The sequence below is a fragment of the Bactrocera dorsalis genome, chromosome 2 (assembly GCF_023373825.1).
Source record: "Bactrocera dorsalis isolate Fly_Bdor chromosome 2, ASM2337382v1, whole genome shotgun sequence".
Taxonomy (NCBI): domain Eukaryota; kingdom Metazoa; phylum Arthropoda; class Insecta; order Diptera; family Tephritidae; genus Bactrocera; species Bactrocera dorsalis.
In genome coordinates, this window is record NC_064304.1 from 16645001 (window position 1) to 16658335 (window position 13335).

General features: G+C 34.5%; 2 protein-coding genes across 3 annotated transcripts; both read left to right on the forward strand.

Moving 5' to 3' along the window:
* Positions 1-1261: 1261 nt before the first annotated feature.
* LOC105222821 (protein polybromo-1) lies at positions 1262-6928 on the forward strand. Its single transcript, XM_011200303.3, has 3 exons — positions 1262-2346; positions 2405-5467; positions 5526-6928. The coding sequence occupies exons 1-3, from the start codon at positions 1380-1382 to the stop codon at positions 6473-6475; spliced, it is 4980 nt and encodes a 1659-aa protein (XP_011198605.2). The 5' UTR covers positions 1262-1379; the 3' UTR covers positions 6476-6928.
* A 1275-nt stretch (positions 6929-8203) lies between these two features.
* LOC105222820 (uncharacterized) lies at positions 8204-13254 on the forward strand. 2 transcript variants are annotated; one of them, XM_049448343.1, is made up of 4 exons: positions 8267-8550; positions 8614-8792; positions 8958-9138; positions 12271-13254. In XM_049448343.1, exons 2-4 carry the CDS (start codon positions 8642-8644, stop codon positions 12899-12901), a joined length of 963 nt encoding a protein of 320 aa, XP_049304300.1. In that variant the 5' UTR covers positions 8267-8550; positions 8614-8641; the 3' UTR covers positions 12902-13254. The 2 variants fall into 2 exon arrangements, with proteins under 2 accessions (XP_011198603.2, XP_049304300.1); XM_011200301.4 differs by having other exon boundaries at positions 8204-8792.
* Positions 13255-13335: the final 81 nt, after the last annotated feature.

Here is a 13335-nt window from a genome sequence, read left to right on the forward strand (position 1 = left end):
ACAACAACAAACACACGCAGAAAAATATTTGCAAGGGCTGTGAAATATGTCAGACCAAAACCCATAGGGGTATTCTCTTGCTCTTGCAAGATTGCAGATTGCAAAAATACTACACCGAAATATACAAGGGCACGAGAGCACCCATTGCAGAATCTAGTGATATATGAGCGACTGATTCAGTCAATTTATTGTAAATGACTACTGTGCATGGCTATTGTGAATTGGCGCACCTTCTGCATACATTTTTAACAAAAAAAACTGTAAAAAAACTTTATAATTTAAATAGAAATTATAAAATCTAATTAAAATTTACCTTTCTCAAATTTTCTTTACAATTTACCGACGTAATATGTCTTTATGTAAAATGGCAACTACAACAGGGTTGCAATTTTATTTTTGCGTGACATTGCACGCTAATATACACGGGTTTTGGTCTGACATATTTCACAGCCCTTGCAAATATTTTTCTGCGTGTGTCTGTTGTTGTGCCGTTGTAAATCTGCAATGCTTGCACCGTGCACCGGGTTTTGCAAGAGCAAGAGAATACCCCTAAAATATTTATGGCTTTATTTTAATTATTTTATTTTAGTTAAATTCTCTGCATGGCAACCCTTTTCTTATTGTGCAAATGCAGAGAATTTAACTAAAATGAAATAATTGTAAAATTTTCAACTTTAAATGCAAATATCTCTAATAGCCCTGACAGATGACAGCGCTAATATGCATTAGCGGGCTTAATTTACATTTATTTGCGCATTTGACCCATGTTAATGCAAGTTTGTAATGCACAAGAATTCCGTGCATTTGGTTGAATTTACTAAATTTGAGTAGGCAACACTGATCAAAAATGGCCGATTTTTGCTATTTATTGACAGATGTCGCACTTTTGCTATCCATTTTTCCAATATTCTTAACTTTTTTGCACACTTTTTCCGCATTACAATCAATTATTGCTATTAATTTCACTCTATTATCTTTTAACGTAGATAATAATAAACGAATTTTTTCGTTAAATTTATATTGATTTTCCAAAATTACCAAAATTTCTTTTAATAATTTATCTTATTCATTTTTATTTCACTTTTTTTTAATAAAGAAACAAATTTCACTATCAGCTGTCTAAAAGCACAAGCCTGCCGTCTGTCACCATAAAATTTCAATTCGCATTAGCGTTGCTTAAGGCGCATTAACTTTGCTCGTCTGTCAGGGCTATAAGAATGAACTTATAATTCCATTGTAAAGTGTGGCAAGTTCATTTTTTTAGCAAGCGTTTCGGTGTGTGGCAACTCTTTGAAATAGAAAAGAATTTGTAATTTTACTTGTGTATTACATGTTATTTGGCGTAATTTCGTGTTATTTTTTATTACAAAAGTTAAAAGATGATGAGTCGGAAAAGACGAGCTAGTTCTATTTCTAGTAAGCAAGATGAGGATCCATTACAAATGGATGATTCAACTCCGGAGCAATCTCCAGTTCTACAAACTTCCGTACGCAAAAAACGCCGGCCAGACCCAAGTGAATTGTGCCAGCAGCTGTACGATTCAATACGAAGCATTAAAAAAGAAGATGGCGCTTCATTGTGCGACACATTTATACGTGCACCAAAAAGACGCCAGGAGCCCTCTTATTACGACATAGTAACGAATCCTATTGATTTACTGAAAATTCAACAGAAATTGAAGACAGATTCTTACGACGATATAGATGATTTGATGCAAGATTTCGAACTTTTGGTGAAGAATGCTAAAGCATTCTACAAGTCGGACACTGTTGAGCATCAGGATGCCCAATCACTTTGGCAGTATATTCTGATAAATAAACATAGAATATTGGATTCAAATGGTATCGTTGAAGATGAGCCTAAAACGAAACGTCTCTGTCGCAATCCTAGACGGTTGACTGGATCCACCAGTAACAATGGTTCAGTTGAAGTAGATAATGAATCAACACGACCTGATGAGGATATAAATCCCTATGAAGAACTTTTTGCCGTTGTTATGAACGCAGTGGACGCTACCATGAATGATCGACCACTTCATCGGATGTTTCTTTTATTGCCTTCTAAAAAAATGTATCCTGATTATTATGATGTCATTGAACACCCAATAGATTTAAGATTAATAGCTACAAAAATTCAAATGAATGCTTATTCGAACCTTGTGGAAATGGAACGCGATCTTTTACAAATGACTAAGAATGCTTGTCAATTTAATGAGCCCGGTTCACAAATCTATAAGGATGCAAAAACTCTAAAACGTCTTTTCACGCAAAGACGTATGGAAATTGATAGTGGTAAAATTAAAGCATCGCGTCGCGTCAAAACTTTATCAAGTGCTGCAATTTCGGGTATGCTTTTTCCATTAACGATAATCATTAAAACATTTTTTAAATTTTTATATTACAGCTATGAAGGAAGAAGTTGATAGTTCTGATGATGAAGAAACAAGCAAAAAAGGTGAAGGACCGATGTGGGCACTTTTTGATCATTTATATAATGCACCTGGCTCTTCGGAGCATCCTGGAGCAACAGGTCCTCCATTGGGTACATCATTGTGGAAATTGCCCGTACGTCGTTTTCATCCTGAGTACTTTGAACTCATTAAATATCCGATATCAATGTGTCAAATACATACTAAACTGAAAAAAGGAGATTACGCTAACATCAGCGATCTTACCGCTGATCTCTGTCTTATGTTAGATAATGCAAAAAAAGCATTTCCATCAACACATCGTACGCACAAGGATGCTGTGAAAATGTTAAAAATAATGAATACAAAGTTAGTTGAAGAGTCGTTGGAACCGGAAACTAGCGACATGGATGATGACGGTGATATTGATGGGGATGTGGAGGATACATTGTTAAATAATCGCGACACACCACGTGAAAAGAAAAAAGGCCGCCCGCGTATTAATTCTAATAATACAAGTGCGCCCAATACACCTATCAGTAATTCACCAAAGGCTAGTAGGATTCCGATAAACGCTGTCATAAAGAAAAAAATTTTGAGCATACAAAGGTATTTGGTTGATTTTACTATTGGAAATCGAAAGCCCATTGACCTGTTTATGGAGAAACCACCTAGAAAAGTTTATCCCGACTACTATGACATTATTCAAAATCCCATTGACATGAATACAATTGAACACAATATACGTTGTGATAAATATGCCACCGTAGAAGATGTAGTTGCAGATTATCGACTTATGTTTTCGAATTGTAGACAATATAATGAAGAGGGATCCACAATTTATGAAGATGCGAATAATTTGGAAAGAGCATTGAATGAGAAACTACGAGAATTCCCTGGTTTAGCAGACATTAAAAAACCGCCTCAAAAATTGGGCAAACCCAGTGGTCGTAGAAAGACTGTTGTTGTTGATAAATTGTGGCAATTTTATGAGACCATACGAGAATATCAAGAACCAAAAGGCAAGCGACAATTGTCTTTAATATTTACTAAGCTTCCATCAAAGAATGAATATCCAGATTACTATGACATTATAAAGGAACCAATCGATATGGAGCGTATAGCGCAAAAGTTAAAGCAAGCTTGTTACGAGAGCGTAGATGAGTTGGCGGCTGACTTTTTATTGATGCTTGAAAATGCTTGCAAGTATAATGAACCGGACTCACAGATATATAAGGATGCTCTTGTATTACAGCAATTGACACTCCAATTAAAACAAAGCTTAAAAAATGAACAATCATCCACACCAGATGTATCACTAGCTGTACAAGAATTGTTTCTTAGTTTGTTTACTCAGTTATACAATCACCAAGATGAGGCAGGAAGATGCTATTCTGACTCTTTAGCTGAGGTGCCGGAATATGATGAAATTGCTGATGGTACCGGTAAAATGAGTAAAATTCGCGGTATCTCACTGGATTTGATAAAACGCCGATTAGATAAGCTGACATATAAGCGTTTAGATGTTTTTCAAGAAGATATTTTTTCATGTCTCGAAAGAGCTCGACGTTTATCCCGAACGGATTCCGACGTATTCCAGGATTCAATTGAACTCCAGATGTTCTTCATTAAAAAGCGTGATGAATTGTGCAAAGATACATTTAGTTCACCAGCACTACTGTACACTGTAGAGAATTTACTTGCGGAGGTAGAAGTAATGCGTCAACAGAAAGTTGCACAAGAAGATCAAGACCAGGAAGACAAGGACGATTTGGATACGGCTGCAATGCAAGGTGAAAGTATGACCATTAATCAGAAAGTATTTTCGCCTGGAGACTTTGTGTACTTTCAACTACCGGAGAACAAAATTCCCAGTATTGCATACATTGAGCGCCTTTGGACAACAGCAGATAATGTGAAGTGGATGCATGGATCAGTTTTCTTGCGGCCACATGAAACATACCATGTTACAACGCGAAAATTTCTCGAAATGGAGGTATTTAAAAGCAGTGTTTCTCAGACGATTCCAATGGACAAGGTGCTTGGCAAATGTTATATAATGCACATCAAAGATTATATTAAAATGCGTCCGGAAGGTTATGCCGATAAGGATGTATTTGTTTGTGAATCAAGATATAATGGTCGCGCACGTTGTTTCAAAAAATTCAAAATATGGCCTTTTGTACGTGAGAACGATCCCGTTCGTTTTGTTCCCAGAGATGAGCCATTAGAGCTGAAAAGAGTTATGTCGGTATTTAAAGAACGCATTGAGAAGCACAAAGGCGAATTGGAAGAGCTTAAGTTACAAGAGGCATTAGTGGAAAAGGAAAAACCAAACGTAGTATGCGATGCTCTACCTTTAAATTCGGAACCGAACAGTGTTTACTATCAGCAATTTAACACGATTTGCAGTGGGGCAGTTAAAATCGGTGATTTCGTATACGTGGCTACCCAAAGTGGAAAGCAGTCGATTGCACAAATTCATCAAATATGGGAAAATGGTAGCAAATCATATTTCAAAGGACCCTGGCTCTTGACTCCAAGCGAGATAGTATCGCCATCAAACAAACAATACTATCGTCAAGAACTTTTATTGTCGACCGTTGAGGACATTAGTCCATTAATCGCCATTGTTGGGCGCTGTGCTGTTTTGGAATATACTGATTACATAAGTAGTCGTCCCACTGAAATTCCAGAGTGCGATGTCTACATTTGTGAGTCTGTTTACGACGAATTACGAAAATCATTACGGAAACTCAACACACCTGGCGGTTTACGGAAATTTCAACATAGTCCTGAAGTAACACAGGATGAGATATTCCATTTTAAAACTCATTTGAAGCCTATTAGAGATGTTAAGGGGGCTGAAGCCCAGGAAAACTTGGCTTTGATGGAAGATTCATTAGATGGTAATCCACCGTCGGTCAATTCGGATATAGCGGCAATATCGTCGCCAGCTCCTTCGGTATCTTCCACACCGATATCGTCGAAAGTAAAAAATAAAACAACTAAAAAGAGCCTTACTGGTTATATTCTTTATTCAAGTGAAGTGCGCAAAGGTGAGTACATTTAACATAATAAACTAACATTTCACTTAAATCTTTATTTTTGTAATAGGAATTAGTCAGAGCAATCCTGATGCTTCATTTGGGGATATTTCACGTATGGTGGGCACGGAATGGAAAAATTTACCAGCTAGCGTCAAACAGAGTTGGGAGGATCGCGCTTCACGCTTAAATGAGGAGTCAGCCGCCCGCCGAGAAATAGATGAAAGTTTGAATTGTGCAGGTGGTGCGGTAAGCGGTAGCCCAGGTCCTAATGATCAGCAGAATGGTCATATATTTGAATGTCTGTGGGATAAATGTGATTATCAATTTGAAGATGCTGTCGACTGCATGGAACATTGTATTCAAGATGGCACTGGCCACATTCAACGTACTGCCATGCAAGGCAACGCTACTGCATTCACTTGCTTATGGCGGGGATGTATACGCATGAAGAAAAACATGCAGGCGTTTCCATCAATGTTGCGTCTCATCAAGCATGTCCGGGAGGTACATTTAAGCAAGGGCGGTAAAATTCTACTTCCAAACGAACGAAGCAAAAATTTTGTGCCGAGAAAAAATCAAAAAACTACACAAGTTATTCAACTAAATACACAATCACATCAAGTACAACAAGCTGTTATGTCACCTCGAGGAGTCACCGGCAATGGAGTAGAGAATGGTGCGGTTTCGCAGTATCCAATGCAAGTTTTGGGACCACCGCCAGAACCAATGTTTGTAACGGTGCCACCAAGGCCTCAACGCGTTTTGCATTCCGAGGCATATATTAAATATATTGAGAATTTGCAAAATACTTCAACTGCTCCACAGAAGCCTACATGGAAGACTGCAGTGAAGATTGCTACACCATCCAATGTGACCACAAAGCCGGGTACTGCATTACCCACCAACTGGTTGGGAAGATATGCTGAGGGAACTACTGAAGATGTTGTGACAGCACTGTGCCATTTACGCAATTTCATGATGGACGATGCACTACAAATTAAGCGTAGTTGCTACTAAGTACATTAACATTACATATTGCTCATTAATATCCTCCTTTTTGACTATGAAAACACCATTACCATTACTCTAATACACATATATAATATTCTAATTATATACTTATTTGAATGCAGGCGATTAAGAAAATACTGTTACCAATTATCTTTTTATGTTCAGAATGCTTTTCATTTGTGAGTAGCGAAAAGAAAATTAACTAATAATGTTTGATTTTTATTCAACAAATCGCAATTTGACATATGTATGTGTATACATATATGTATATCATATTCATAAATTCACTTTACTATACTATTATTCACTTTACTATATATAGACATGGTTATTACCTATTACACATTAATATTGACAATTTCTGCTTATTCAAATCTTAACTAATGTACATACATATGTATGACTTTCTCCAATGCATCAAAATGTGACAATGAAATATATAATTATGGTAAAGGAAAATCATCTTTTATTTCTATATTTTATTTTTAAGATGATTAGATTTTAAATAAGTACATATGTATATCGCACACTAACATAAATACAATACAGTCACAACTCGAAAAATGACATGAGCAGCTCCTGTAAAAATTATTGATTGTAAATAATGTGGAATATCTTCTTAAAAGCTGTACTCAAAAATTATTGATGATCTAGTTTAACAGAGAAATTACGAAACATTTTTGAGTTAAGGCATCGAATAATATTGTGATAATAAAAATTATTTCCTCGAAAGTAAACATTTCAGAAAAACAAATTGATTTTGAAAACTTAAGTTGTGAATCTTTTGTATTTAGTGTGCGATATACATACTTACATATGTTAAACAGTATAATCGCAATTCATTACAGCCGATATCTGCGACATAAATCTGAATGAATTAAGACAACTTCGATTTATGTACATACATACATATGTATATGTAAAAGTAAATCGAAACGGTGAATTAAATGACGCTTGTAAAATGTGTTTATTTTATCATTAATACAATGGTTTGATACAAAACATTTTCTGAAGTTCGTGAATTTATTGAGAGATAGCAGAGCATCGAAGCATCTTTTATGGATGGATGGTTAATGATTTGGGTACGAATCGTTTGCAAAAACGATGTCGAGTAGAGATCGCAAAAGAGATGCTTGACAATGTAGCTGAGAACCTTGCATTAATCGACGACATCATTAATGGTGACGAGATGTGGGTCACCACCAAGAAGAATGTTAAATAGTACCTATGTACATAAGTATGTTTGGCAAAATAAATGGACCCCCCTATCACACAAAGTTTTGTTCATTGTAAACCTACATATAATGTTTATGTAGGTCTGTTTATGAGCTTGTGTAGATTCATATAGAATTTATTTACTCATTCCTAATTATTAGCTTTCTGTTTTGATTCCTCAGTTTCTTCGCTGAGTTTTATATATGTAAACACTGTCTTTCGTGTTTCTATGACATCATGTTTTATATTGCCGCACTTATCTAATATGCTTTTTTTATTACCCTCGGTCCACTCAATTTATGTATATTGCTCTTAGAGATACTTACAAACATACTCGCGTGCATTGCAATAACAATAACAGCTTGTGAAAAGAACCGGCTTCTGTTTTTGACTCTCATTCACGTGAATACATGTTTATACTTACCTATGTATATAAGTATATACTACATACATATGTACTTACATCAAACAAAATTGAGTATATTTGTCTGAAATACAAACTGTATACTGGTGTATACCTAGCCATGTCGGCTTATTTGTCACCCGTACTGGATGAGGTGCGCGTTATAGTTCCGAATAGCTACTTTATCGTCTCCGTGCGTTGCTCACTCAACCTCGTTGGTACAAAAGCTTATACAAGCGAAAAATTCGACAATTTGAAATATTTTCTAGTTCTAATAATGTGTTAGACATTCGCTTGTTTTTAGTAGTGATTTGAGTATCGTGTGGAACGGTCTGAAAATAGACGTCCAGATCTAGATGCCGTGTAGTATATTAAGTTTAAATTTTATGCGCTCTAACTAAATATTATATTTGGTGGAATATTTCAAGAAATATATTTTTAAAATATATTCACTATTTTATACGTGCGTATTACACACACACATACAAACATTCGTAACGGTGTGGCTACATACATATACCTGTAGGAATACCTAAATAATATATTGCACAAAAATGTCGGACGCGGCAAATGGTGAGTCAAAGTTCGGTTTCAAGGACAAGGAGAAGGCAGAGGAGACTTTGCAATTGTTAGAAAGTCATGACATGCAGTACCGGAAACTTACAGTGCGAGGATTACTGGGACGAGCAAAACGTGTCCTTACTAGTGAGTAACAATAACTGTATCTAAATGTGCTTACTACAAAAAACTTATACATATACACTCATATATATGTATGTACATATATACATATATCTACATATGTATATTTAAAAATTTTTTTGTATATATATTTTTTTCATAAAAATTTTTATTTCGTTATCGATACAGTGACCAAGGCTGAGGAGAAGGTAAAGAATATCAATTCAGCAATAGAAGTCTTCGAGAAGTGGCTGGAGGCGAATGGCGGCGGTGCTGCTAATAAAAACGCCAAAACCGACAAGGAAGACAAAGTCGAAACAGTACCTGGCTTAGGATTTAAGGACAAGGCAGCAGCGGAAGCCACACTAAGGTAATAGAGAGTTTTTAAATGAATGCGTAGTGGCTTACTAACTTTTAACCTCAAGTATAAAGTGTTGGAACAATGAGTGACCAATAGGAAATGGCAGTAAACGTTAGGAAAGACAATCGGCTTATAATTATTCCATTATTGATTTGAATCGGTAATGTCTCGTTAATGATCAAATAAACTTTGCGTTCGTATACATATATAAAAATATACATACATATATTTACATATACATATAAGTATATAGATGTGCTATATGTATACTTTTATTTCTCCGATATTCATATTTTACTTTTCTACATTTTTGTTTTCTTGATTGTGCCACAAAACAAATAAATGCAAACAAATTTACTAGCATATACGCTTTTGACAACGTAGTGTGGCTCTCTTACTGAGATCATCACAATAAATATAAATATAAACCATCCCTGTAGGAAAATTTTCTGTGAGTTTGGAACATTGCTGGCTCTAATCATTTAATAAAGGAAATAATATTAAATTAAAATAAATTATTTAAATATTATTTAAAAACAAAAACTTTTACTAACTTTTTTTAGTTAAAAATATGTAAAAATTAGAAGGACGAAGTGTAAAGTTGCATCTTAAATGTTCTTTTTGCAACTACCTTAGTTTGTAGAATTACTTTTTTGCAATTTCTCCCAAAAACGCAATTTTTAATATTTTATTTTCAGCTTAAGTACTACCTTTACATTTTTTGATGTTTTGTTAAGGGCATCCATTTGTTTTTTTTACGGTGGTTTTCTTAGTTTTAAAATGATGCTGTCAAAATATTTTTGCATTTTATAAATCTCCTAAAATGTTTTTAAAATTTATTCATACATACAGTTGAACTTCCATAACTCGAAATTTTCCATATCTCGACCTCTTGAATTATCAATAGAAGTCAAATTTCGTAAATGATTTTCTTAATACAAAGTTAAAACAAAATATGAACTTCTATACTGTTTTTCTTTACTGGGTTATGTAGGGTATTATTTACTCCACGAAAACGAGTAAGCTTAAAGCTTCGTAGTAAAGTTAACATAAAAACCAAAATTAATACATTTTTACATACATATAATACATACATACTTACACATCCGATACGAGTTAAATTACAGGGTTAAAAGCAAAGAATCGTTATGCTCGTACGGTGGGTGATTATGCTAAAGAATTAATAAGCATATGTACATATATATGCATGTACATAGCTACACAAGCATAAACATCTATAAATGATTATGGACTATGAATACTGTTATGATAGTTAGATATACAGATGTACATATGTCCTAGAAGAAGAGTTAAATAACATACTAATGAATATTTTTGTTTAGATGATACATTTGCTAAGTTGCTAATAACTTACCCAACTATGTCATATTTACTATTTTCGACATATTCGATTGCTTTACAAATTATTAACGAAGCTCTAACAATACATACTTGTACAAGCTTATGTTATATTCAATTATATTGATTACTGCTCATTGGGTACTAAATCGACTTCGTATAAAAACATTACCTACACGCCGTGTTGTACACTAACTACGAAAATGTTTGTAAATTGCGTTAAAACGCAACTACGGCATCTTTTGCCAAGCAAAAGCCTTATACTAAGTGATGGCTGTATAGAATTAACTTAATTCGAGTGTTTTTACTTTATCAGAGTGTACACGAATTCCCCTCGGACTGATAAGTAATTGCATTTCGAACAGTATCTGCTGTTCTGGTAATGTGACAGATGTAAAATACACATTCCGAAAAAACGGAAAAATCTCATATGCGAAAAATGACCTACATACGTATCTTTCTGAACAACTTTGCCTAAGGAACTAAGGGTCTAAAACCGATTTCGAGCCAGCAATTTTCAAGGCGAAGTTTAACTTTTAGGGATTATAATAATACAGGTATAATGAAGCACTTAGAGCAAAAAAATCGACCCGCTCTAATAAATATATATGTACATATACATATGGGAGATATACAATGATTCAATCATACATTCAGTACTCACTTCTTGACTCAAGCCTATATTTTCACTACTATTTTCAAACTACTTGGTAAATATACATACATACTTATACATATGTACATATATCTGTTTGTGTGCATTTGCTCAAGCACTTACATATGTTGATATCAATACACGCGCATTAACGGTTAACGTTTTATTTTCCTTATTATTAGGTCTTTCGGTATTTTTGCTATTTTTTGTTTGACTTGAAGGTCGTCTGTGCGTGATGTCATAGCGCACGTTTAGTAATTGGCATGAGTCGCCATAAGGGCCGACGCTGTGTGGGAAGTTGAGAGAATATATTTAAATTCAAATCAATTTGCACATTAATGAATAATTATAGAAATGAGTGTGATCAGAAAGCTTAAAATATGAATGGACTTGTGTAGCATAAGTTAACAACAAAATGCGAGTAGGCATGTTGCTGTATGTTGAACTATGTTGGGAATAAGCATGTATGTATTTTTAGCGATTTTTCTAAGAACCATCAACCATAAATTATTGTTGTACTTTGTTATAACAAATAATTTAGTTCAAAATTGAATATGAGGAGTGTGAGATATCCATATAACTGTAAGAATTTCATATATTTATAAAATGTGGTCTCGGAAATCAGTATTTATTATTGAACCATTTCAGTTGCGCCAGTTGCGCATGTTAAAGACATCATACGTAGTTATTTCTAATAAGTGATCTTCTGATATGATTTTCCCTCGCTGTTCTAACATTTAGAATTAGCACCGAAGTCATCCATTGATATCAACTTTTTCATACTAACCCTTTTAATTTTAACGGGACAGATGGTAATAATTATATTCGAAACATGGGGGCTTTAAGAAGGTAAAGATCTTATGTTACTTATATCGTCATCATATAATAGAATATATCGTGCTATAAAGATTCTTGTACTTTCGAATAATATCATTTTGTTAGCGTTTCAATAGTCCGATGGTTTTCATTTACAATACCAACCTTTAACTTTGACTCAAAATCGTTTCCACAAAGTTGTGGGGTTAGCACTGATCTATTGCATTTATCTCGAATATTTTAATTGTTTTCAAAAACAAATCAAATATCTCCTACACATGAATAATACGTATTTTATTCTTAATTCTTAGGATACTTCAAGATCGTGATCCAGATTATCAGAAATTGGCAATTAAAGGCTTAATTGGCAGTTCCAAGCGTGTGCTGTCCGGCACCAAAAATGAAGATAAAATCAAATCTATTCAAGAAGGGGTCAAGATACTGGAAGATTTCTTAGAAAAGTTTGAAACAGAAAATTTGATTAAAAATAATCGAGCCTACCTCTCATACTCTGTTATTGAACAGTTACCCGAAGCGAAAGATGAGCTAGCAGCTGAATTTGTTAAAGCCTACGGCGGACCCAAAGCTAAGGGCAATTACAAGCATCTACGCACCATGTATCCCGCAGATGATGACTCGACGTCATGGGATATTATACGCAATCGGAATATTGCGAAATTAATGGAAAAACTTAAGGCTGAGGAAGCGAAATTATTTGATGTTGAAAGTGGTGAGCCGACAGAAATTCATCTCGAACTGATACATTGGGCTTACAGTCCACAGCCAGACAAAGTGAAGTCGTATTTGGAGAAGAGCTCAAAGAAAAAGGCTGAGAAACGTAAAGTTAAACGAAATGATAGCTCCAGCTCTGATGAAGATGATAGTGAGGACGATGACGAAGATAATGGTGAAACACCGGAAAAGAAGAAGAGGACGGAATAAGTGGCATCGGCTTTTGTAATTTATAAAACCAATGTTGAAAGCAAAACACACGAATTTGGTATACACAAATATACATAGATGATCATGCCAATATTTGCTAAGTAAATATGTGCTTATATACATACTTATGTATATATGTACGTACACGAAAATGTACTAGATATTAATCACAAATATACAAAATTTCTGTACTTACTCTTCGAAAGTGTTGACACATACCTTTGTCTGTATGTATTTTACATATCTCATATTCATATATACGGTGCACATTTTTGAAAGTATGAATAAAATTATTTCGAATGAAAAGTTTGATAAAATAAAGTTTAACTATCATATTCGGGTTTGATCCCGCAGATACTCTTTTATTCATTGCTAGTCATAATCATGCCATACAATCTCCTAAAATACATACATACATTGCATCACACACACAT

What these genes read in the sequence shown, in the direction of transcription:
- LOC105222821 (XM_011200303.3), top strand. Translation starts at nt 1,380, where the DNA reads ATGATGAGTCGGAAAAGACGAGCTAGTTCTATTTCTAGTAAGCAAGAT. An exon ending in ATCAAGTGCTGCAATTTCGG is followed by an intron (nt 2,347 to 2,404) that starts GTATGCTTTTTC and finishes TTTATATTACAG; the next exon opens with CTATGAAGGAAGAAGTTGAT. An exon ending in TTCAAGTGAAGTGCGCAAAG is followed by an intron (nt 5,468 to 5,525) that starts GTGAGTACATTT and finishes TTTTTGTAATAG; the next exon opens with GAATTAGTCAGAGCAATCCT.
- LOC105222820 (XM_011200301.4), top strand. Translation starts at nt 8,642, where the DNA reads ATGTCGGACGCGGCAAATGGTGAGTCAAAGTTCGGTTTCAAGGACAAG. An exon ending in AGCAAAACGTGTCCTTACTA is followed by an intron (nt 8,793 to 8,957) that starts GTGAGTAACAAT and finishes TTATCGATACAG; the next exon opens with TGACCAAGGCTGAGGAGAAG. An exon ending in GCAGCGGAAGCCACACTAAG is followed by an intron (nt 9,139 to 12,270) that starts GTAATAGAGAGT and finishes CTTAATTCTTAG; the next exon opens with GATACTTCAAGATCGTGATC.